The sequence below is a fragment of the Polyergus mexicanus genome, unplaced genomic scaffold, assembly GCF_030449975.1.
Source record: "Polyergus mexicanus isolate NDT 795.1 unplaced genomic scaffold, iyPolMexi1.0 SCAF_17, whole genome shotgun sequence".
NCBI classification, from domain to species: Eukaryota; Metazoa; Arthropoda; class Insecta; order Hymenoptera; family Formicidae; genus Polyergus; species Polyergus mexicanus.
Genome location: NW_027223337.1, coordinates 111,702 through 135,538, shown reverse-complemented (window position 1 = coordinate 135,538; position 23,837 = coordinate 111,702). Strand labels below are relative to the sequence as shown.

General features: G+C 36.6%; 3 protein-coding genes across 6 annotated transcripts in view; 2 read left to right on the top strand and 1 right to left on the bottom strand.

The window, feature by feature from the left end:
* Window positions 1–10,427, top strand: part of LOC138940651 (uncharacterized) — a 55,336-nt gene extending 44,909 nt beyond the window's left edge. The window contains exons 5-8 of one of the 2 annotated variants that reach the window (XM_070309753.1): window positions 1,426–1,576; window positions 2,684–3,213; window positions 3,681–3,948; window positions 4,267–10,427. In XM_070309753.1, coding sequence (XP_070165854.1) covers window positions 1,426–1,576; window positions 2,684–3,213; window positions 3,681–3,948; window positions 4,267–4,377 — 1,060 coding nt within the window. In that variant the 3' untranslated portion in view covers window positions 4,378–10,427. Of the gene's footprint in view, window positions 1–1,425; window positions 1,577–2,662; window positions 3,214–3,680; window positions 3,949–4,266 lie in introns of both variants that reach the window. The other variant, XM_070309752.1, reaches the window with a different exon arrangement.
* An 822-nt stretch (window positions 10,428–11,249) lies between these two features.
* On the top strand, window positions 11,250–18,439 carry LOC138940877 (hemocyte protein-glutamine gamma-glutamyltransferase). Of its 2 annotated transcripts, none has more exons than XM_070310116.1 (8): window positions 11,250–11,349; window positions 12,716–13,190; window positions 13,497–13,723; window positions 14,282–14,883; window positions 16,035–16,132; window positions 16,424–16,714; window positions 17,290–17,450; window positions 17,651–18,438. In XM_070310116.1, the coding sequence occupies exons 2-8, from the start codon at window positions 12,716–12,718 to the stop codon at window positions 17,933–17,935; spliced, it is 2,139 nt and encodes a 712-aa protein (XP_070166217.1). In that variant the 5' UTR covers window positions 11,250–11,349; the 3' UTR covers window positions 17,936–18,438. The 2 variants fall into 2 exon arrangements, with proteins under 2 accessions (XP_070166217.1, XP_070166216.1); XM_070310115.1 differs by lacking the exon at window positions 11,250–11,349 and adding an exon at window positions 12,142–12,374 and having other exon boundaries at window positions 17,651–18,439.
* Window positions 18,359–23,835, bottom strand: LOC138940876 (uncharacterized). Of its 2 annotated transcripts, none has more exons than XM_070310113.1 (4): window positions 23,288–23,835; window positions 21,187–22,551; window positions 20,625–20,741; window positions 18,359–20,539 (listed from the first exon to the last, which is right to left on the bottom strand). In XM_070310113.1, the coding sequence occupies exons 2-4, from the start codon at window positions 22,452–22,454 to the stop codon at window positions 18,730–18,732; spliced, it is 3,195 nt and encodes a 1,064-aa protein (XP_070166214.1). In that variant the 5' UTR covers window positions 22,455–22,551; window positions 23,288–23,835; the 3' UTR covers window positions 18,359–18,729. The 2 variants fall into 2 exon arrangements, with proteins under 2 accessions (XP_070166214.1, XP_070166215.1); XM_070310114.1 differs by having other exon boundaries at window positions 23,507–23,835.
* Between the last annotated feature and the right edge of the window lie 2 nt (window positions 23,836–23,837).

Here is a 23,837-nt window from a genome sequence, read left to right as displayed (position 1 = left end):
GAGGAGATGCGAGTTCTTAATTTTTTAAACTTTGGACGAATCGCGCGATAAGATATAAAAATAATACAAGTAACAAGAATGAAACTGCATGATATTATTTTCTTCGAACGGAAATTAAAATCAAAATTACTATTTGTCATAACTTATATTTCGGAATGAAAAATATGCTCGATGCTTTTTTAATTAAATAAGAAACGACATTCACACACACACACACACACACACACACACACACACACACACACACACACACACACACACACACACACACACACACACACACACACACACACACACACATTGAAAATTAATCTAAAAACGCGAGATATCTTAAATCACCATAGTTTGTCGCAATTAATTGCTATATTTAATTATCGTCGAGAACAGATATGTTTTAATCGTAAAACCTGTTGCCCGTATTATATACGGATACGATATACAAAGACAAGTACATATATTATGTAATAGGTTCAAAAATGATACAAAATGAATATATTAATCTCCCTATATATATATATAATCTCCGGCAATGCGAGAAGAAAATATAACTCTTGTGTAACCGTCAATCGTCGTATAGTTATCATTATATGACTCTTTGGTGAGAGAAAATCAACCGTCTTTGAACTCTCTCTTTCCATGTTTTAAATTCGCATCTATAAATATACTGTAGAGAGTAGCTTCTATAATCTACATTCGTTGCGATGCAAATATAAAGTTTGAGCGCGTAAGCGGTAAGCAGGATATTCTTTTTCGCGACATCTTCTTACTTGATAATATACAATATATGGTATGTATATGTTGAGGACAAGGAGTAGGGTATTTTTTTTTCAAGTGCGCGATGACACCGATATAAAGCGAGATATATGTACGGTATATGATAGCGTTGACAAAAGAGAGTGAGTATATTAACTCATCTTTTACGTTTATAAGGATCATATGTTTCGTCTAATATAAATTGTGATTCGCCAAATCTTTCATCTTTTTAGTTTATAAAAATATATGTTAAAGAGATAAACTATATCTCGATTATATTGTATATGTATCGTTCCGTTAATTATCTTTTAATAATCGCAATTATGATAAATATTTTATAATTTTCATTACTGTTATCATTGCAATTTTTATCTCGAATAATTTAGAAAAAGTTCAACTCTTTCTCTAAACTTTTTTTCGGATATATTTTTTTGTTAGACAAATTTTAACTTTTCCGAATTAGACTCACAATTCTCAATTTACTATTTACATCTGGATGTTGGAATAGCTAGTCGGAACATGCTCGCTTGTGTTAAATTCTTTTTTAAGAAAACAGAAATTTATGTGTTTTGTATGTTTTGTATATTTAAGAATTTTAATACAGATACACTATAATATTGTATCAATGATAAGCGAAAGTTTCATATTTTTGCTCTCTCTTTTTTTTTTCAGTCACCTTTCGAAGCCGTTGAGTAGGAGTACACCATCGATGGCAGCTGGCGGCGCGCAGACTCCAGCAAAGGTTAGCAGATCCTCGTCGAGGTCGTCGCCGACGTCCACTAGCAGCGCGAGACAGAAAAAGTTTCACAGGCATTTCAGTCAGGTAGAATGAATATTTTCATCATTCCCTTCCCTTTTTCTTCCCCTTCTTCCCCTTGTTCCCCTTCATATAACGCACATTACGCGCGCACATTATATTATTCTTATATTATTATTATATTATAGTATATTATAAAGCGGGCGACGATCTCGTGAGAATTTTTATGGCAACTCGTATAATCTCCTGTTTAAAATACGCATATTTTAATTTTAGATATATATATCTCTGGCACTTGAACAGTGTACTCTTGTATTCGTGTATTCGTCTTCTGAAAACAATTATAATTGTATATAGGAGAAGATATGTGAGAGGAAGGAGGAGAAAATACTTTGTAAATGTTGCCTTTCTCAACAAATAACGTAATTCCTTTAATCTCGATCTATTATCATATTATTTGGCTCTTTTCTATCCGGTAAAAAAACGGTCTCACATTGTAGGGGGGATGTAAACGCGCGTACGTCAATGCAAGCCTCGATTGCATACATACGATATAAAAATACTTGCCTTTGTCTATCGGTGAATTTGAGAGAAGCCGAGCGCGCCTCACCCAGCAGACCCAGATGTTTAAATACGACGATACAAAAAATCAATGGCATAAAGCAAAATAAATTATGAAAATGTATCAGAACTCGTCGGATTATTCGAAATAGCGAATAGCACAATCGATTTTCTCGTCAGATAAAAATTTATAATATTTATATGTACAGCGTCGCATCTCTCGTATATAAGAATTATTGACGAATGCAATTGACGCGATTGCTGCCACAAGGCAGCAAGAGAGACAAATGATACGTATACGTAAGTATCGCGTATCAACTCGAGATCAAGCGCATCTTTAGGACAAGGACGGTCGTGGAAAATCACGAGAATCACCTAAAACCTAAAATCTCTCGGCTTTAGAGCGTAGAATTAATAAAGTACTCGCAAAGTATAAGGACTAACGATAAGTATGAACGGAAAGAAGTAAGGAAACCTCACGCGTCGCTATCATTACACGCTTAGATTGTACACGAAAAGATGCACCAAAAAAAAAATGGCACGTATCCCGCCGCAATCTCGGCGAAAGAGCAGTACCGACCTAATGCGTAGCCTTCGAAATCTCGTTTCCAGGTAGCGGATGACGAGCACGTGCTCAATTATTACAGCTGCGCGTTGGTGGGCGACATCCTGCTGCAAGGTCACTTGTACATCACGCCCAACTACTTCGCCTTCTACAGCAACGTGTTCGGTTACGTGACGAAGCTGCTGATACCGACGGCGTCGGTGCTCAAGATCAGCAAGGAGAAGACGGCGCGCATTATACCGAACGCGGTGGCGGTGACCACCGAGGAAGAGCGACATGTCTTTTGCTCGTTGCTGTCGCGCGACTCGACCTACAAGCTGATGAAGCAGGTCTGGGACGCGGCGTTGGAACCGCGCGCCGCCACGCCGGACGCGTTGCCGGCCCTCGACAATGGCACCAAGTTATTAGCGCCGCTCGTCGATGATTCCGAGGTGAACGCCGCGGAGGATGAGTCGAGCATGTCCGAGAGTGGCACCGACGTCGCGGCGACGTCCTCTTCCAGACCACCGACCGTCTGCGTCGACAACACCGACGTAGCAACCGTGGCGCTCAACAGGCCGAGTTTGCCGTCCGCCAGGTGAGTCCTGTATCTCTCTCTATTTTTTTTTTTTTTTATCCCACCATCTATTCACACGAGCAATTAAAATTATTTCATTAAGTCTAATCGATTTTATTTTATTTTATTTTATTTTATTTTTTCGGTCAATTAATTAATTTTAAATCTTTTATTTTAATTTAATTTAATTCAAATTAATTCAAGAGAATTTATGCAATTGTGGTAAAGTTAATTGAGATAGGTCAAAAATGAAAACTTGAAAAATATACAATAAAAATATTGTATATACAATGAGATAGGAAATGAAGAATGTAAAGGAAACTTTCTGTCTGTATCTTTGCATAAAATCGTAATAAATTGAAATTTTTAAGTAATTTTTTTGCCGAGTCTTTTCTCAATTTACTTATACAGCGCTTTCTGATACACGGTATACCATACCATATATTAAAGTTATCCTCCTGGATTGATGACCGTTTCTTTTCCCATAGATTTGAGACAATGGTATTAACGAAGACACCGATGCCCAACAGATCCGGTAGATTGAGATTCCTTTTTGCCAATGGATTGAAACCTGGTATGGTGATAGCGATATTGGTGGGTCTCTTGGCAATTCTCTATGTATCGGCGGCTCTAATGATGATGCGCATCGATAGGCTGCACACCGCTTATCTTAACCATCCTCTCGTCTCGCCTGAACGTTTCACGCAGGATCGACTATTGCATTATCTTAACACGAATCTGGATCAGATTGTGAAGGTAAAATATTATCCCGCGCGTACCTCTACTCTCTCGGAATAACGAGGTACAAATTCGTATCGAATGATCGCTTTTAATTTTCTTTTTTTATAATTTATTGTATATCTTTTTTTTATACGGTATAAAAAATACATACAATATTATTACTACATATATTTATGCCAGATGTTCAAATTTTATCTTATCGCGACTCACATACAAACGTAACTTGCGAAAAGTGATTAGATGATGACGTCATCTAATCGATTGATCTAAGCCTAAGCGGCTATCCATGTTCGTTGTAAATGTAGGGAAATGTTCATAGGGAAATGTTTGTAGGTGCGGCAGAGTCTGCAGACACTATCGCAGCAATTCGTGACGGTGAGCCAGGATGGTAGCGAGACGGGGCCGGCCGGTGGAGTGGTGGAACCGGAAGACGCACCGAGTTAGCCCTCGACCATGAGACTCGATATAATTCAGTTAAAAAACAGCACGAGGCTTCGTCGTCCTGCCGGTGCAGGCGGCGTCGTTTCGTAAACGACGACATCGACGTCGACGTCGACGTAGTTTTCGTTTTCGTCCTCGTTATCGTCGCTTATACCTCGTAATTGTCGGCAATCGCGAGGACGATCCTTGTTCGCGTGATCATTGCGCGATCGTCCTCGAATAAACGTCGTTATTGTCGTTTCTAGTACCTAGACTTCCCGAGGAAGTTTAGAGAGGCAGCCGTATCTCGTAAAACGAGAGACTTTGAGAGACGAATCCCGAGCGCGAATCGATTCGAGAGTGTAAACCTTTTAAAGCGAATCTCGCGCGCGTCCGCGTCCGCGTACGCGTACGAGACGGGGACAAGAACAAGGCGGTTCCGAGCGCTTGCAGATCGTAGGTTGCTTCGACTACAGATACACGCGCGTTCACGCCTACACACGTATACATAAATATACCTCAGAACATAGAAAGCGACGATGATAGAGTGAGTACGCGCGGCAGGCGAAAAGGAGTTTTCGCTCTTCTTCTTCTTCTTCTTCTTCTTTTTTTTTCTCTTTTCTTTTCAAACTAGTCACGTGTGTACCTAAGCCCCGGGGTACAACAAAACAAGTAAAATGAACAAAACGATTATATATATATATATATATATGAAATATCTATACATACAGATATAGATTAACAACACGCATATTTCGCGATTACTTGTTTGTTACTTATGTAATTCTGAGCTAGTCGGGCACTACTCTATTTCACCGCTGCTGCTATATACATGTATACACATGTACACGCGCGCGCGCGCGCGCGTGTGTGTGTGTAAATATATTAAAACGCTATTATATATAGTCATAATTGGATAATCTTATCTCGATATAGCACGCGTGAAGAGCGCGCCGAGCAACGATACTCTGATAAGTATCGACCAGGATAGTATAATAGGGGAACTCGCTTTTCTTATTCGCCGTTAGCTCTTTCAGTACCTGCTTTAAACCTACATTTAATTACGATAAAAAGTTTTTAACAAATATATTCCATCTTCTGTCTCTAGCTCTCTTTCTCCCTCTCACCCTTTCTCCCTCCCCCCCCCTCTCTCTCTCTCTCTCTCTCTCTCTCTCTCTCTCTCTCTTGTCACGTCCGTTTTAGAATCTCGATAAAAGTAACCTCGGCTTTATAATTTTCTCTGCTATCGCTCAGCAAGGTTTCGCAAACACGCTATTGATGGAGATACAATTTGTGACAGTTTCATGTTCAAAAACTATAAATGTAAATATTGAAATTATTGAGAAAGGGAATAATTTCCTACGAGTATGAAGATGGTTGAATTAAAAAAAAAAAAAAGGGGGGGGATATATATATTCTAGATTTCTGTATTATTGTTAAATAGACCAGTTTTTATAAAAGCTTTTTTCCATTAACAAAGAAAAGTGTGACTTGCCTTAGAATTATCCACACTGATAATTTTAACGTGACTTTTGGTGTTTGTATAACATCTCGTTTAAGTAATTCTCGATGTCTTTGCAAATCGTAGCGTGTAAATTGAACTGATCTATTTTAATTTAATTGAACTTAATTTGTAATAAATTGCAGATCAGAATGAGGTTTTTGATGAATTTAGATGAGAGAAGTAAAGAAAACGAAGACTCTTGTCTAAATATTAGTATTTGCATATTTATATCCCACGACGTGCAAGAATGAATATTTATTTAACGATGAGAATTAGGCAACAATGATAGATGTTGTAAAATCGATTTGAATCAACAAGGAGATGATAATATGCTCTTATATCTAACTTGGTACTGAAAGGGTTAAATTGCGCAGTTTGAATGCGAGAGAATTCGCGTTCTCTTGTGCGCGATTTATTACTACTATATATGCTTTCGGTTATCTCTGGAAGTAACGATAGCGTTATACCTATCTTCTTCTGGATTTTGAGGCGATCGCGCGAGACGTCTATATCGAAAGCGCCTCTAAAATTCGCGTAAAATTTTGAAAATCTTGTTGAGACATATATATGACGTCATCGACCTGTTGCAATATCTCACTTAATTCATTTATGCTCAACTGTCTGTGTCGATAGTCCGTTGCACGTATAAACTACTTAATTTATTTTTAATGTTGCATAATATTTAAGAGAGGAAGGGAAAGAGAGAGAGAGAGAGAGAGAGAAAGAGTTGTTAATATTGATTAGAAGATATTAAACGATTATTATCATGTGTAATTAAACATTCTTTTTCAAAATTTTATAATTATTTATTCGATCCATTTAAACATCGACTTTGAAAGTTGACATATTATTGTATATTTTAACAATGGATATGTGTGTTTTTAAGAGAAATCTATTTTATAAATTATTATATTATGAGAAAGATTATGTTTTTATTCGACTTTCCGCACATGTAGTTGTACATGGAGAAGCATCTCCAGGCATAAATGAATTAGGTTCGTCGCTTCTTTCGGCTCTTGTCGCATCTTTGAGATAAACAGCTCGCGCGCAAAGATGCTCGCGAAATATTTTATTTACTCGAACAAGCCCCGAAATCGTTGCACACCTTTTGAGAACGGAACGAGGAACGTTCGAAGAAAAGGAAAAGAGATGTTATTATATTATAATATAATATGATGGGAGAGAGATTGGAAGTTTTTTGACTGTGATAATAGGATCGTGAATGCGTGCTCGCATAGGTACGGTCGCGCTTAACTCTTTAATGCGCGGATCTCTTTCGCGCGATTGTTTCCATAAAATAGAGAGAGAGAGAGAGAGAGAGAAAAGAATTTTAATATATTAAGAGAAAAAATACACACACGTGTGCGTGTGTGTGTGTGTGTGTGTGTGTGTGTGTATACAGAAAATATGATCTGAGCGATCATTCGAGAAAGATATGCAACGCGTTAAGAGGATCATTCGTTGATCTTTCCCCTCGGGAGAAAGGAAATCATTGATAAGCGCGACCGTACTCTCTTTGAGCTGAATATGGGATCTAAGAGAAGTGCTGTTACATTAATTAGCTATATTTATAAAAGTATAAAGAGAAAGAGGAAAAAGGAGAGTTTGGGAGGAATTCTCTTAAACTCTTAAGTGTCTTTTACAATACATTGGTACATTGTTTCATTAATTATATTAATGGGATATACAAACGGTATTTCGGTATTACTTTAAGTTTCGATTTTTTATCGAACATTATCATTATCGTTACGTTTTTATTTTATCGATTGATTACGTCGAATATTTTATCGTAACTTGCGCAAGGAACGAGGTGACACGACACGATCTAACTGAGAACTTTTTTTTTTTTTCCGCGAAGATAGGACGGGGCAAGCAATATTCCTTTCGCGTGTCCAGATTGGAAATGTGTACGATTGGATTTTGTGCGGAATAGATATTCCATCGATGCGTTTTTACACTAACGCGAGTTACTTTGATCGTAAAGAAAGACATATGACTCATATGTGTCTTTATTAATAATTTATTAGGAGGCGGAAGTATTTCGATATATGCGTAAAAAAGAATAGAAAAAAACGAACTCACGCACGAAAAGCGGACTTGTGAATCGCTTTGCCGGAAAAGCTTTAAACGGGATTTTGCAAGCCCTTACACATCTGTCACGCTCATATGATGAATACTTGAAATTTTCAATCTTTCGATCCATATCGCACTTATATTTGGACGATACGCAATGGAGATTGATATTGCGATTCGTTTTATCATTCGAATGATAAGGTAAAACTGATTAGCCGTTTACGAAAAAATTAGCTAGAATCGATAACGAGAAAGAAAAATTGAGACGAGTCAACAGCGATACGCTTTGTGAAATTGAAATTGCAATTTTTGAAGTCTAAAATTATAATTTTAATTTCAAGAAATAAATCTCTGTTGATTATTTTTAATTTGTTCGAATTTTGCAAAACTCATTATCGAAATAAAATAGTTTCTACATTATAAAAAATATATTCTAGAATGTTATATTCAAAATTGATAGCGTCAATAAGGAAACGTTGAAAACATGACTACGCTATGTTATCGTTTATTTTTGACCAAGTTAATGAATGAATAGAGCGATTAATATCTAAAAAGAGTTCAATTAAAAGAAGATTGAAATAAAATAAAACTCTTATTATTCTTATTATTTTTACGCGGCAAAGAGTCGAGTTTATTGGAGCAATCTTGTGCCGGGAATCATTAACGGCTACCATTTTTGAGAGAGATGCGGAAAGGAAAGTCGAAACGTTTGCGAGGATCGTAGCCAATAAACGCGAAGCGAGCCAAGTCCTGTGCCAAAAGATTTGGTAGAAATTGAGCGAAAAATTCTTAATGAAAATGCTCTTGTCTTTGTTAATTGTCGTGCGCTCGTACAGCTTTTCCGCCACATTAGGGAATCGATGTTTTAAAAAAAAAAAAAACCTACTATCTAGAGAAAAGTTGTGACGATATATGAGAATTGTTTATCGCACAACCGAGTGGCATTATTTGCAAGGTATCAATCATCGATTTGTCATTATTTGCAGAAAATTAATTTTCGTCGGAATGATAATTTCCTCACGTCGATAATTTGTACGTCAAATAATTGGTTTTCTTATACGAATCATATTTCACGTGTGATCAAATCTCTAGTCAAAAACATTATTTGATACACTATAATATTAATTATAGTTGGAATTTCCTTGTGAAAGGTTGCTAAAATGAGGGAAAAATTTGTAGAAACTTTATTGTATGTAAATACTTTATTAAATACATAATTCTGAATTAGATCTTAATTTCAGATTCGACATACACATACTTTTAGTTTCATAAATTTACTCAAAGTTATTTTTCCTATTTATTTTATTAAGAGGAATTTTTTTCTTTATTCGCAATTTTGCAACTTCTTGCAAATAATCGCAATTTGATGATCGATATTATATTATGAATCGCGGCGGCAAGAAGGGCATTTTTTTTTCCGTGCGAACAACGCAATCGATTAGAAGCCGCGGTGAAGTATGAGAGATGTGATGATTGAAAGAAAAATGCGAAAGACGATGAATCCCCGATCTGGAAATTATCCGAAGCGAATGTTGCGTTAGTTAATTGCATCGCGTAGTCGATAGTATACCTATCCCTCGTTCTTGTTTATATACGACTGCTACTTGCCTTATTGTAATGTTTTTAGACATTTTAGATGGGTGCTCAATAAGCAAAGTCCGTTTATTTAAGGATACGCGAGTGTGTATGCGTGGCGAGATTAATGTCTGACATGCGCGCTTTGTGTATCGCCAAATATTATTAAAGGTCTCGTCCGGTATATTTTTGATTTGCCAAGTAAAATGGTAAATTTGCAATTTACAATGGCTATCTGATAACGGGCAGCTAAAAAATATGAGAAATTGTTCTCCATGTATAATATAATATATACATATAATGTACATTAATTTACATTTTCAAAATTTTAAATAATTTTTTTATATACTTTTGTAAAAATATTTATAAGAAATATTGATATATATAAGATACATAAATGTCAAATTCATTTTTTTAACGTATTAAAATGAATACTAATAATAAGTATAATTTTTTTTATATACACATGTTTATTTTTGTTTTAAATGTATTTATATTTTATGAGATGTATATATATATATATATATATATATATATATATATATAATTCTAAAAATATAAAGAAATGTGACATTCAGAAAATAAAGACTGGAATCAAAGATGTTGCAACTTCTCTCAACTCTTAAAGGCGGCTAACTAAATAACTAAAAGATTGTATCGTGTGAAAGGCCTTTAACGCGATATCCGAAGTGCGCAAATATGGAATATTTGTTAAAGATGAAATTGCGCGATCGTAGAGAGAGAGAGAGAGAGAAAGAGATAGAGATTTGTGCCCGCAATTAATGGATCTCGCAATTGTTCGCGCGTACGTGAGGACTCGTATATGGCGAGGGGTAATCCAAAAAACTACAGACCAATAATTTACTACGTAATTTGTGTAGTTCGATACACAGAACGCAAATAAATTTGTGAAAACACCAAACCGTCGTGTACAAGCAGATCATCTCATCCGGTACCAGGTCTATCCCATTTCCTTTCACGTAGGCATTTCTCATCGTCCGTAAGTAATCAGCAAACATTGACCGCAACGTCCGAACCACTACCTACGAAAAGTTGCGATTTATCAAGTTAATTACCATTGCATCGTGGTAGTTCGATAAGATATAGTCCTCCAATTAAGGACTTTATCTCGAAAGAATAATATTGACTTATACTTTCTCTTGCGCATTTTGGGACCAAAGAAACTTCAAAAGCAATAACTATTATTTTATATATATATATATATATGTGTGTGCAGGAAGAAATGGTATCGAGAGAAAGAGAGAAAGTCAACGAATTAAATTATAAAAAATCATAGTTTTCTTATAAATTACGTTTATAAAAATAATATTATCAGTGACAAGTTTTTCTTTATATCTTTATTTATATAAATCTAATCAATTTTCATCGAAAATTTTCTGTCTAAGTTTAGAATTACATTTATTTTAAAAGGAAGTACATATTCCTGTGTGTATTCTAAATTCGATTGAAGTAATTTGTGAAAATTATAGCTGTAAAAATATTGAATCTTTTCATATTTTTTAAAATTGTTTCCGTATTCAATCGTCGAGTCGTTTCAATAGCTAAATATTTAAACGGCAAATGTAATGCATTTTTTTCTTTACTCCCACACAGGTTTACGCATAATATGCGTTTTGGACTCATATCATTGACTCACGCATTTGGAGAGATCTAAAGATTATTATGTAGTGGGGATTCTGCGGTCACGCAGTAGGAAAGCTCATATAAGAAGGCAGGACGTGTTTGCGAACGTTAGTTTGCGGTATAAATTGTAAATCGATCGTTGATCGTGGCTGTGTTTCCCTTCGTGATTTACATCCTCTGCCATTGATTTTTAATATAAGGTTAGTTTAGATTTTATTTTTTATATAATATGACCAAACACTGAGAAAACTTTCTACATAAAAGAAAAGATAATTTCTCGAAAGAAATTAAAGAAGAAAGCGTTTGAAATTATCATAATATACAAGATATTATAAAGTATATTGGTAAGTATTTACATTTCACTCTAATAATGATCTTAAAAGACTTATAAAATTTATAGATTGTCTCATATGTATATTCATCACATACAATTATACATTTTCAGTTATTTAGAAAAATACATAATAAAGTATAATTTTTCCGTTAGAATGTTTCGAATTAATTTTCCTTTTTAAATACTTCTTTTGGCTTAGATTATCTAAATCTTGATTTTTATACATTGTTCGGCAAATGTAATAGAGCAATCGGAATTTTTTTTCTTTATTCACTTGCATTTACAATACATGCGTTTACATTTTGTATGTCAAATCTTCCGCTTATCTCATCCTATTTTGATTATTTATAGCATTTACTAGAGTGATTTGTTTTTTAAATAAACACCGGGCTAAAATCCGCTTGTAAAAAAGAGCAAGACTTGTTAAATCGAGTACGATAGTAATCAGAGTACACAACTTGTTTTTTAAAATAAAGCAAAAGACATACGAGAGAAACGCGTTTCTTACGTAATATGATTTATTCAAATGAGGAAGATCGATTATCACGGAATACCGGTTCCGTTTCTACAACCGAGATATAATAATGTATACGAAAGGACTCGATGTTATATAATATATCAGAAATGTGCGTGAGTCGCGGCATATATTATTGCATCGTAATGTGGAATCCCCGCGTTTCATCTGTCGGGAGATCAGATTGCGCGAATGAGCGAGATCGAGATCGAGGTCGCTCGTGGCGATCGAGCCCCTTTACGGAACGTGATGGTGCGTGCGGGATTACGCGCTCGGAATTTTTGTCGGATCTTTATGCAATATGCGTCCCGGGTGAAGCGAAGCTGGATGTGACCGATTACTCATCATGCGGTCTGACGATGAGAAAACATGTCTTGGTATTTAGGCGTAGCCTTGCTATAACTATGGAAACGAGCATCGCACAATTACGATCGATGCATCGATCGCATATCGTGCTTTACTCTCGTATAAAATCTACATCTTTGAAATAATTATTAACTTTTAAGAGAATATTTTCACTTTCTTATTTTTACATCCTCTATTTTATATATGTACAATATAATAGATATGCTCTGTTAAAAATACATCGTATAATATTTATTGGTTAAATTTGAAGAGATCAATTCGAAGAAGAGAAAAAGGACTGTTTTGAAAAATTCTTTAAAATGTAAAACTTGGTAAGAGACACTTTATAAAATTTATTACAATCCTTCTATAGATGTCATACGAGGAACCGCTTGCGGTGGAGGCGGTGCACTTGTACGAGAAGGAGAATGCTGAAGCCCATCGCACCTTCAACTTCGAGATGGTTCATCAGGATCCGGCGATCCCCGTCCTCCGACGTGGACAGCCCTTCAGTATGGCTCTGAGATTCAATCGCGAGTACGTAGACGCGACCGATATCGTCCGGTTGCTCTTCAGCTTCGGCCCGAATCCGAACGTGCTGAGAGGTACCAGAGGGGTGAACACGGTGACCAACAACGATGCCTACTTGACTGATCTGGAGGCTTGGGGAGTACGATTGATCGGCGCTCATGGAATGGATCTCTCCGTCGAGGTCAGGAGTCCGATCGACAGCCCCATCGGAGTGTGGCGATTGAACGTGGAAACCAACACCGTCGGCAGGAAGAAGGAGCCGAATACTTATAGCTACGACAAGGATATCTATCTATTGTTCAATCCGTGGATGAAAGGTATACGCGATTGAAAGCACACAGTCAATGTCTGAGGGGATTACCAGGGGAGATGTCTTATATCTATCCTTTTTCATCGATAATAAATTTAAAAAATTCTATCGGTACAAATGTCAGAGGATAAGGAGAATATCGGAGGATAAATTCTGAAAAAATCAATAGTCGCCAGTTATCTAGAGCTATGAATGTTAGATATTTAAAAAAAAATTTAGCAAACTTTGTTGTCATGGATATTTTAATTCGTAGAACTTTGATTGAAAAATTTGATGATCGATGTCTCTATCATTCTAAAAATAATCAATACAGAGGACCTGGTGTTTATGGAGGACGAACAATTGCTCGACGAGTACATCCTTAACGACGTTGGGAAGATATGGGTAGGCCCATGGGGTAGTTCTCGCGGCAGAGAATGGGTCTTTGGGCAGTTCGACGCATGTGTGCTACCGGCTTGCCAGCTGTTGCTCGAGAGATCCGGTATTAAGGCAATTTCCAGAGGCGATCCGGTCAAAATGTCTCGAGCAATCTCCAGAATCGTAAGAGACGCGCTCTTTTTTAATCTCACAAATCTCTTTTAATGTTGGCATCGGTATATCAATATATTATTATAGGTAGATTCTCTCAAATCTGTAATCCAACTGGAAATTATTTGAAAATTTATTAACTAAATCGCAAGATTAAGAGAGAGAGAGAGAGAGAGAGAGAGAGAAAACGAGAAATCTACGCATATATTGTATATATATATATATTTATATACACTTTATTTATTTATATGCCATACGCGTTTATATTTCTTAATTTTTTAAGTAAAAAATTATAATTTACTATTTTTTGCGATACATTCTCGAAAAATTCAACAAATTATTATTTTCTCAACTTTTTTTTCTTTTTTCGCTTATTAAACACATACATTATTTATTCTTATTTTAAATAAAAGTAAGTATTTTTATTGTTGTTGATATTTTATTTTATAATTTTAAATTAAAAAAAAAATTAATTTTAAATCTTTTATTTCAATTATTTTTAAAAATAAAAATCACACATGATACGATTTATACGTAACTAATAAATTTTCTTTTTTCCATTTCTTTTAGGTGAACTCCAACGACGATAAGGGCATAATAACCGGCCGCTGGGACGGTCAATACGACGATGGTACCGCGCCGGCTGCCTGGACCGGAAGCGTGCCAATCCTGGAGCAGTTCTGGGAGACCGGCAACGAGGTCAAGTACGGTCAGTGTTGGGTCTTCGCCGGTGTCATCGCTACGGTGTGTCGCGCCCTGGGAATCCCGTCGCGAGTGGTGTCCAATTTGGTGTCGGCTCACGATTCCAACGCTTCATTGTCGGTAGACCGTTATTACGATCTGAATAACGAGGAACTCGAATACGATCCAAACAATCCGTTGGGCGAGGACTCCATCTGGAATTACCACGTATGGAACGACGTGTGGATGGCGAGGCCGGATCTACCCAAGGGTTACGGAGGCTGGCAGGCCATCGACGCCACCCCGCAGGAACAATCGGACAACTTTTATCAATGCGGACCGGCGTCGGTGGAGGCAATCAGGCAGGGTGCTGTCGGCTACAACTATGACGTGACCTTTATGGTGGCGTCTGTCAACGCGGATCTGATGAGATGGAAGGAGGATCCGGAGAGCGATCTGGGTTATTCTAAGATCGATTGCAACAAGTATCAGTGAGTGTACAGTAGCAGTGTTATGTATACGTTTAAAAACTTGTATTACGCTAGAAATTATAAATTCTTTATTAATATAAGAAAAGCAAGCAAAGCGAGAAAAAGAAATAGGACGAGCCGAATGACAAAAAACAGATTCTTTATGCATTGATATATTTATTAAAATACTTATTACTGATGTGAGTAATAAAAAGAAATTATATCGATTGAATGAGTAAGAAAAAGATATTATATCGAGAAATAAATTATGTATTAAAATTTAATTTAAGAAGTAAAGTTGCAAATTAATTTGATTTTTTTTCTTTTCTTTTTTTTTTTTTTTTTTTTAATTGAATTTAGATAGATTATTTAATCAACGTTTCCCCGAAAGCAATTGTTATTAGATTGTCAAATCTATACTGATCACAAAATGATTAACTCTATGATACTTCTCGAGTGCATTTCTTTAAGAGCAACTCTTTACGTTCCTATACGATATTCTCTTGCGATGATTTCATTGATCGATAATGCATTCGCGGCGATCAGCCACGGCACAGACAAATTCGTCTTGCTCGCGGACGGAAATAACTATGACAGTCCGACACGTGAAACATATAAAGACAAGTCAGACGACACGTCAGACGAAGGGGAAAGAGACGAATGTATCGTCAACTATCAACGAGGCAAACGGAAGCGCGAGCCTTGACGCTAATATTTACCGATCCCGCGCAATTCGCAATCGTAATGCGTCCTTCAAACGCGTCATATTCGTCTTCTACGTCTTTATTCGCGATTTGCATAATTTTCACGATGCTCAAGTATTTCTATCTTTTCGGCAAATGTAATGTTAATGTTTTTATAATGCTTAATTTTTATAAGCGCAAGCATAAATGATAGCTTCGACCGTCACTATATCAGTTATACAAATGTCGTCTGTGTACAATGGCAAATCATCAATCATCATCTACGACGTTTCTCGCGTGGGTTTTTTTTCGATAAGAAGTACATTTTATATTTCAATAATTCATACGATGTCTCATTCTGATATTTATTCGGTTTGTCTATGTTCCTCATTCATTTCTTCTCGAGAAGCTGATCTTGAAATAAATAAAAATAAAATTTCGTCACGTTACGTTACATTTTATAAATACCGATACGAATTATCTTTGCAGCATCGGCCGAATGATTCTGACGAAGGCGCCGTGGATCTTTGATCCTAACGGAGACAAGGACAGACAGGATATAACGTCGCTCTATAAAGCCAAGGAAGGTAAACGACGCAAGCAAATTGCATTGCGCTTATCTTCGCAGCATCTGACAGATTATTTCAACGATATAAAATCTTCGCGTTTTAACGCGCAACGCAAGATTCGTCACGTCAAGCAAGACTTGTTGGCCAAAGGGATAAGGATATAAGTTTCGCGCGCAGCTTGTTGCAATTTTATTAAGAAGAGCTTTATTTCTATTTAAAAAATCTTCCCTTTGTCAAGTCTGGATCGCATCTTTTGGATAGCCGACTGTAACTGTTTATTATTCTTGCTAATTTTGTCCAACTTTTTAGGCACCGAGGTTGAGAGATTGACCTTATACAGAGCGGTGCGCAGCACCGAGATGGCCAAGAGGTTTTACTCGTTGCCATCGCCGGGTAAGGAGGACGTGGAGTTTGATCTCGTCGATCTCGAACGCGTCAACATCGGCGAGCCGTTCGCCCTGACCGTGGACATCAAGAACAAATCCAACGAGACGCGCACCATCCAGGCCATCCTGTCCACCGGCAGCGTTTACTATACCGGAGTTAAAGCGAATCTGGTGAAGAGAGCGTCCGGCGACTTTGCGCTTCAACCGAACGCCGGTGAGATATTTGTCACGCTTTTTTTTTTTCTTTTTTTCTAAACGCTCGCGGCGAAAGGCGGCTTAACGCTGCTCGAAGATTGCGTCAAGAGTCGCGTTAGAGATAGATGGACAAAAAAGACGTTGATCTGTCAAAGCGTCGATAGTTGCTGAATCGAAGCTCTCTGAAGGGCTACGACGAGATTAAGTGAGATTTTTGTTAACTCGTTCCGTGATTGATCGCAAGAACAAGATAGAACTTTTAAGGGAGCAAGGTGATTATGAATAGACGAAATCGATAAATTGTGAAATATAAGGCGTTAAATTTGCGCCATTTATTATTTTACTAGTGCAGTATGAAGGCTAATGTCTCCGGATTATCGAGAGAAATGATTGATATGAGCTTGTCTAACTTTATCGTCTGCAATTCCTATAGATAATGAAGATTCATTAGGCATTCAATCAGCGGATAAGAAAAGAGTCGTGTAGCTTTTATTACGTTGTTGCGAAGTCTTTCTACGATAATTAGCTCGATTAAACCGCGCGTTTGCGATTAATGTCAGAATTCTTCTATTGTTGCGTTTAAATTTATTACAGTCGAACAGTTGAGACTCACAGTGACGGTGGACGATTATTTAGACAAGCTGGTAGAGTATTGCATCATGAAGCTGTATTGCATTGCCACGGTCAAGGAAACTCGGCAAACCTGGGCGGACGAGGATGATTTTCAGGTTTTAAAGCCGAATATCGACGTCAAGGTACGAGAAATGAGAAATAAAAGTCGTGCCCGAATTTTCTTCGAAATATTTTTAACTCTTCTAATCTCTCTCTCTTTTTTTAATATTCATTAATTTTATAAAATATTATATCGTTACATATTTATAAATTTAGAGAATTTTACGCATACAGAGTATCTAAAAATTCCGCTTGTAAATCGCTTCTGGAATATCATGCATAGATCGAAGGTGAACCAGTTGTCGGACAATCGTCAACTATCACACTGAGCTTTAAGAATCCCTTGAAGAGGAGTCTGACCAATTGCCAGTTTAATTACGCCGGACCCGGTCTCTCCAGGAATAAGACCCTGACTTTCAGGGATGTCGGGCCTGAAGAGGACGTTTACGTGGAACATCAGCTCGTACCGCAAAAGTCCGGAGAGCAGAAGATAATCGCCACTTTCACCTCCAAGGAATTGGTCGACGTCACCGGTTGCGCAACTGTTGCCGTCCTTGAGGCTGAATGAACGGTGATTAGTCGTGTCCGACCTTAATTCAAAGCAGGTGCAACGCAATGCACAGTGCGTCGAGCGTCATTTTATCAAATCGCGATAACAAGATATTTTGACTCTATCTAGGTATTATATATTTAATATAATAACGTCTAAATGTTTCTTACAAATCTATCTATCTCGTATAAATAATTTGTATTAATCAATTTTGAATATTATCTGTATTAGTATCAATAATAGAGAGGGTTAACGACGAGCGTCAATGAAAATAGTATCTGATAGAAAAGCCAATGAGAAATTAGCATTTCAAAAGTGGGGAGCATGAAATATATCGAAATAAATAATAAACTTCTTTTTCGCAATACATTTTTTTTTTTTTTTTTTTTTTTTTTAATTACATAAGTCTATTTTATTAGAATATTCCTCACAGTTTACAAGAGAAACTTTTCTACATTTATAAGTTTATAATTTTGTAGAACGGTAAAAAGGACCAATAAATGAAAATAAGAAATATATATTGTATTAAGATATGTTAGATACAGAAAAAAGGAATATATTTATTGAAATCAAAGAGAACATAACATATGCAAACGAATATTAATAAAATCAATGTTACATTGCAATTGCAGAGAGACTATGAGTCTGTTCTTTATAGCTGAATTGGTTACGCTAGTTCAGAGTTTATCTTTTTCTCTTCACATTGGAAAGAGAAAGATAAACTCTGAATTAGTGCAGCCAGTTCAGCTCGGTTCAATTATCAAGAACAGATTCTATGTGCGAAAATAACATTAATTATAGATATAGAAAGATTACGTCGCAGGATCGCATTGGAACGAAACTTGCAAATACCAAAATACTATGGAACACAAAATGCAATAGATGAGAGGCAACAAATTCTCGCGTGAAATACTCGAAGAAGTTTTTTCAATTGTCATGGGAAGCGTCAAAGTTTTAATAGCTTCTGCTGCTTCGAAATCTCCACTGTCATTCTCATCTTTTTTTGATTGCAATACCTTGTACGCGTATTCCTCTTCCCGCATACTACCTATTAGCAGTTCCGACGACTTCATTTTTTTCTTATTATTCACGAGCTTGCAATAATCGGTTAGCAATAATTTATGTATTGCAGGTTCGCATATTTGGACGGAGTTACCGCTCCTCGTAGAACACGTTGAAAACCCGTCGATATCTTCGCCGTTAGTCACATGGAAGCGACAAGGCTTCGCGTCGCATTCGGATTTTTTACGATTTTCAATTTCGCAGTTTATGAAAGAGGCACATCTCTCGACGGTTTCATAATCCTCAGCCGTTTCCTCATCTGATTTTTCAGTTCTCCCCGGTATTAAGTTTTCGTAGTATATAATAATGGCTTTATGAAGATTGCACGCGCGCTCCGCTGCTAGTTCGAAAGCCGCGATCAGGTCACTCGGTATATTCTCGACTTTCAATTCTGACATGACCATATTTCCGTGCTGAACATCGTTTTCGAGATATTCTGCGAGTTCCTCGGAAGAACAGGACGCATCGTAATCATAGATTGAGGATGACGGTCGGGAAGGTTTTTCTGAAAATAAATTATCTATCGAATCACTGGAATACTTTGTAGATGCTTGACGCGTATCGATATCAATATTTATTTTATCGTCAATAGTTTTAGGTAATTTTAAAACAGTTTGAAAATTCTCGTCCATTATTTTTTCCTCATCTCCGATACAATTATTTGTCATTTTTGCTGAAATTTCAAATATATCATAATCTTCTAATTTTAAAGTCATTTCTGTACTCGAAGTCTGTTTGCATTCGCTAATTGGAAGTTTCTTGCTCTTATCGGGATATTCATCTTCAACATTGCTTTCAGCATGCGTAATAGATTTCGCATGAAGTGGTACATCTTCTAATATCGGCGTTTTATCTTCAATCGCTGTTGAATCAATATTTGTTTTCGAATTTGTCAAGCCTATCAGATCACAGGAAATTCCCGCATCTTTACAAATAGCATTGTGATATAGCGTATTGCATCCGGTTTCAACGACGTTGTTACAACTTGCTGATGATTGTGTTGTAACATGAATAAGTTTTAAAATTTTCGTTGAATCGAGGCCTTCTTCTGTTTGCGTGTTGATTGATTTCCCAAAAGACTGATCGAAAGATTGATTCGGCTCATCAAAATGTTTATTTTTGATAAAATGTGCTTCGCCGTTTTGCGATATTTCCGCGGAAGCGTCACGATTTGATAGCGCTTGGAGTTCGCTATCACTTTTCTCGTTATTAAACACGTCATTATTAGACACATTCGCGGCATTGTCTTCTACATCTTCGTTCTCTTTTACGCCGTTGATGATTTCTTTTAACGCGTGGATTACTTCCGAAGGTCTGGATCTTCTATTGTAAATCATGACGGATTCGGTACGACTCTGCTCATTCCAGTTCCGCGATGGTACTCTCGGTATAATCGTTTGCCAATGACGCGATTTCGATTTCAACCTCGATCTCGATCTCGAGCTTGTCGGATTCGCTTCGTTGTTATTATTCGAAGTCTTTGAATCAACTTTGGTAGTTGAGCGTCCTTTTTTCGGTAGCGTCCCTCCGCTTTGTAGTCGCTGTTGCTGTTTTGCTTTTCTATAAAAGTATAAAATTATTATGTAAATATTATTTGTTTAAATGTTTGAAAATATGTATGGAAAAAATATAAAATTTTCCTTACGCAAGATGTTCGCAAATTTTCGTTACGCCATTTGCGCGAGGATCTCGATTCTCCTTCATCAATATCTTGGACTGATTTACAGATATCGATGTGCTCGTAGACTCGCTATTGAGTATCCTAAAATTGATCACTGTTATATATATATTGCACACACACACACACACACACACACACACAACATATACATATACATACATACATACATACATGCATGCATGTATATATATGTATATCGCATATACAATCTTTTATATAAAAATTATAAATTTAAATTCGTGGAAAAAAAAAAGAGCAAAAGATTTCATGATTTAGAATGTAAGGATAAAAGATGAGAAAACAAAAATTTATAGGCTTTGAAATTTTGCAGTGATAGAAAGCTCAGGAATATCATATTTATTAGGAATTGCACAGAATGTTCCTGCGTAAAAGTTTGTTAGTTCCCTTCCAACTTCCAAGAGACAATCTGTATATACAAGATGATACATTTTGCATACGCAAAAAACATACAATTTCGTAAATATTTCTTTATATAAAAGAGAAAATAGTTAAAAAGATATATTACTCGACATGTTCAATCGACGAATATTTATTCTCTGTCGTAGCGATGGATTTTTCGGTAGATCGAGACGATTTCTGCGACGTCGGTTGCGTTGAAGACGTTGCGCTCTTTATAATCGACGATTTAGTGACGCCGGGTGGTCTCCAAACTCGTTGGTTGATGAAAACAAGATTCTTTTGAAAAGTATCTTTTTTTCGGGTTGACGCAGCACAGTTCACAACTGATCTGTCGTCCTTATCCCGCGAATTATCGACATGTCTCATGAATTTAGAGTTTCGGGAACTTTGTAAATCAACGTTATACCTACGATCGACATTAACGTGCGTCGGGACATCGTAACGTTCTGTTTCAGCTTTTCTGATTGCCCAAGTTTTCCGATTTCCTCGACGAAATGTATACTTACGATCCGTCGTGGCATTATTTACACTCATCGACACACTTTGCCGATTAAGCTGAGTCTCGAACGTAAAGCAATTCTCGTTCGAGAAATCCTCAACAGCAAGCCTTTCTCCAGATTCGCTCGGTCGCGATTTGCAATGAAGGACTTTGACTTTGCGATGCGAGTTTGCGAATTTTTTTTCCTCGTCACTTGTCTGTGATTGATGTGCGATGTCTATGATCGTGCGATCTTTAATATCATCGCGAATTTCAGTATTACTTTGAAGACACGAGGACAAGTAGCTATCTGTATGTCTCATTTTTTCGAGAAGATGAGCGTGCGAGTCTTCCACTCGCTTTACATCAGGCTGATCAACTTTCGCCGGCTCGCTATGAAAAACCATCGATTTAGCCGGACTTGCCGCGCATTTTTTCATATCTCGGGAGACGTCTTTGATCAAATCGCTCGAAAGAAAAACGAGCGAATTTTCCGCGCATTCACAGACCGTTCCCGTCAACTCGCTATCCTGACGAGAAACGGACACACGATAATGATCCCTCTTCTCCCGTTTCAGGACCGTCCTCAAGACCTGCATGCTCTTGCTTTGCTTCGTAACGCTGCGTCTCTTGTAAATTCCGCTCAATCTGCTGTAGATGACATTCTTTTGCAATTTCTTCGACGCTTTTGCGCTCTTCATCGAAGACGATGACTTCTTCCTTGGATTTATTGGCGTCCGCCTCTTCATCATGGACGACAGCGTGTGGCTGGCGAATCGCGGTCGAATGCACGTTTCGTTTTCGATTGTCTCGAGTTTTGCGGATGATACCTTCTCCACGAAGTTTACGGATCTCTCTTTCCCCTCAAGTTTTGTCATATTCTCGCTCGCCGGCATCCTTTCGTCTTGTCGTCGAAAAAAGAAGAATTAGCCGTCGAAAGGATAGTCGTAATTTCAAAAGTTTGTCTTCCTCAGCCGCACATTTTTACACTTTCTGTATTTAAAATGAAACAATATATTGTATAAAAAAGATGTCATTTTTATAATCGTACTTCTTGTAGTTTTATCGCAATTTTTCTCTCTCTTCTCTCTCCCTTTGAATTCTTTCAACATTTGTATTAATTTTATTTCAATAAATGTAATTAAAAAAAAAATAAATAAATAAATAAATTTAGTAATATTCCAATAACACTTAGATTTTAGCGATATTTTTATTGGGCTCTTAAATCATTGAAAAATATTTATTGGAAAAATATTTCATTGTACACATGTACAGTGCGTATAGTAAAAAATAATGTATATGTCGTGTTATCGAAAAATAGTATCATATGTCAAATTATTGTTAACACTCTCTTGATCTCTGTTCTACGTATTATGTTCATATATTTTATCAATAATGTTTTTACAATTATACTTAAATTTTTTATTTTTAAAAAAGTCGTTATATATAAATGCATGACATGAATTGATACTTTTAATTTTTCTTGAAAAAATAATGTCAAATTAAGGGTTATATATAAGCCAATATGATCATACTATGTATATTATGCTACTAATACAAAATACTTGTAAAATATTAGAATATTTTCAGTGCATGTTAGCCATTTGGAGGAAGAGAGAGAGAGAGGGGGAGGGAGAGAGGGCGAGGGGGGGGGGCGCAGGAAGATAAAGAGAGAGAGAAAATCCGAACGAGAAAATGTAATTGAAAAACCTGTATACAATATATATACCTATGAATTCATCAGTTGTACCCAAGTTTCGATCAATGATAAGAGATTTCGCGCTCACACATGCAGGTATTCACGAAAAAATTTACGATATCGGAAAGAAACCGGTCACGAAAAACGAAATTCCCTCGAAGATAACAGAAGTCATTTACGCACGAGTCTGTAATTTGGCAGTAATACAAGCAAATGAGCGTACCCGAAAAACACAAGTTTCAGACTGACCTTCGCATGTTTTGTCACGTTAAGCCGGCTAAGCTCCCATACATGATCTGTATCTATTGTTTGGGACCATTCGACGCCGCATATGCATCGTCCTTTATCGAAAGCAACCAATTAGCGGAGACCAAGATAAAACTACGATATACAATAGAGTCGACTTTCTAACCGAAGCATGTCTAAAACGTGTTGTATTACACATACATAAATTACCGTTAATATCATTATGTAAATATTATAAATATATGGTTAAATAAGAAAAAAATATTATAATTTTTATTATAATTAGATGCTATGTGGAAACAAAGATTTTTTAAATAGATTTTGATAGATGTGA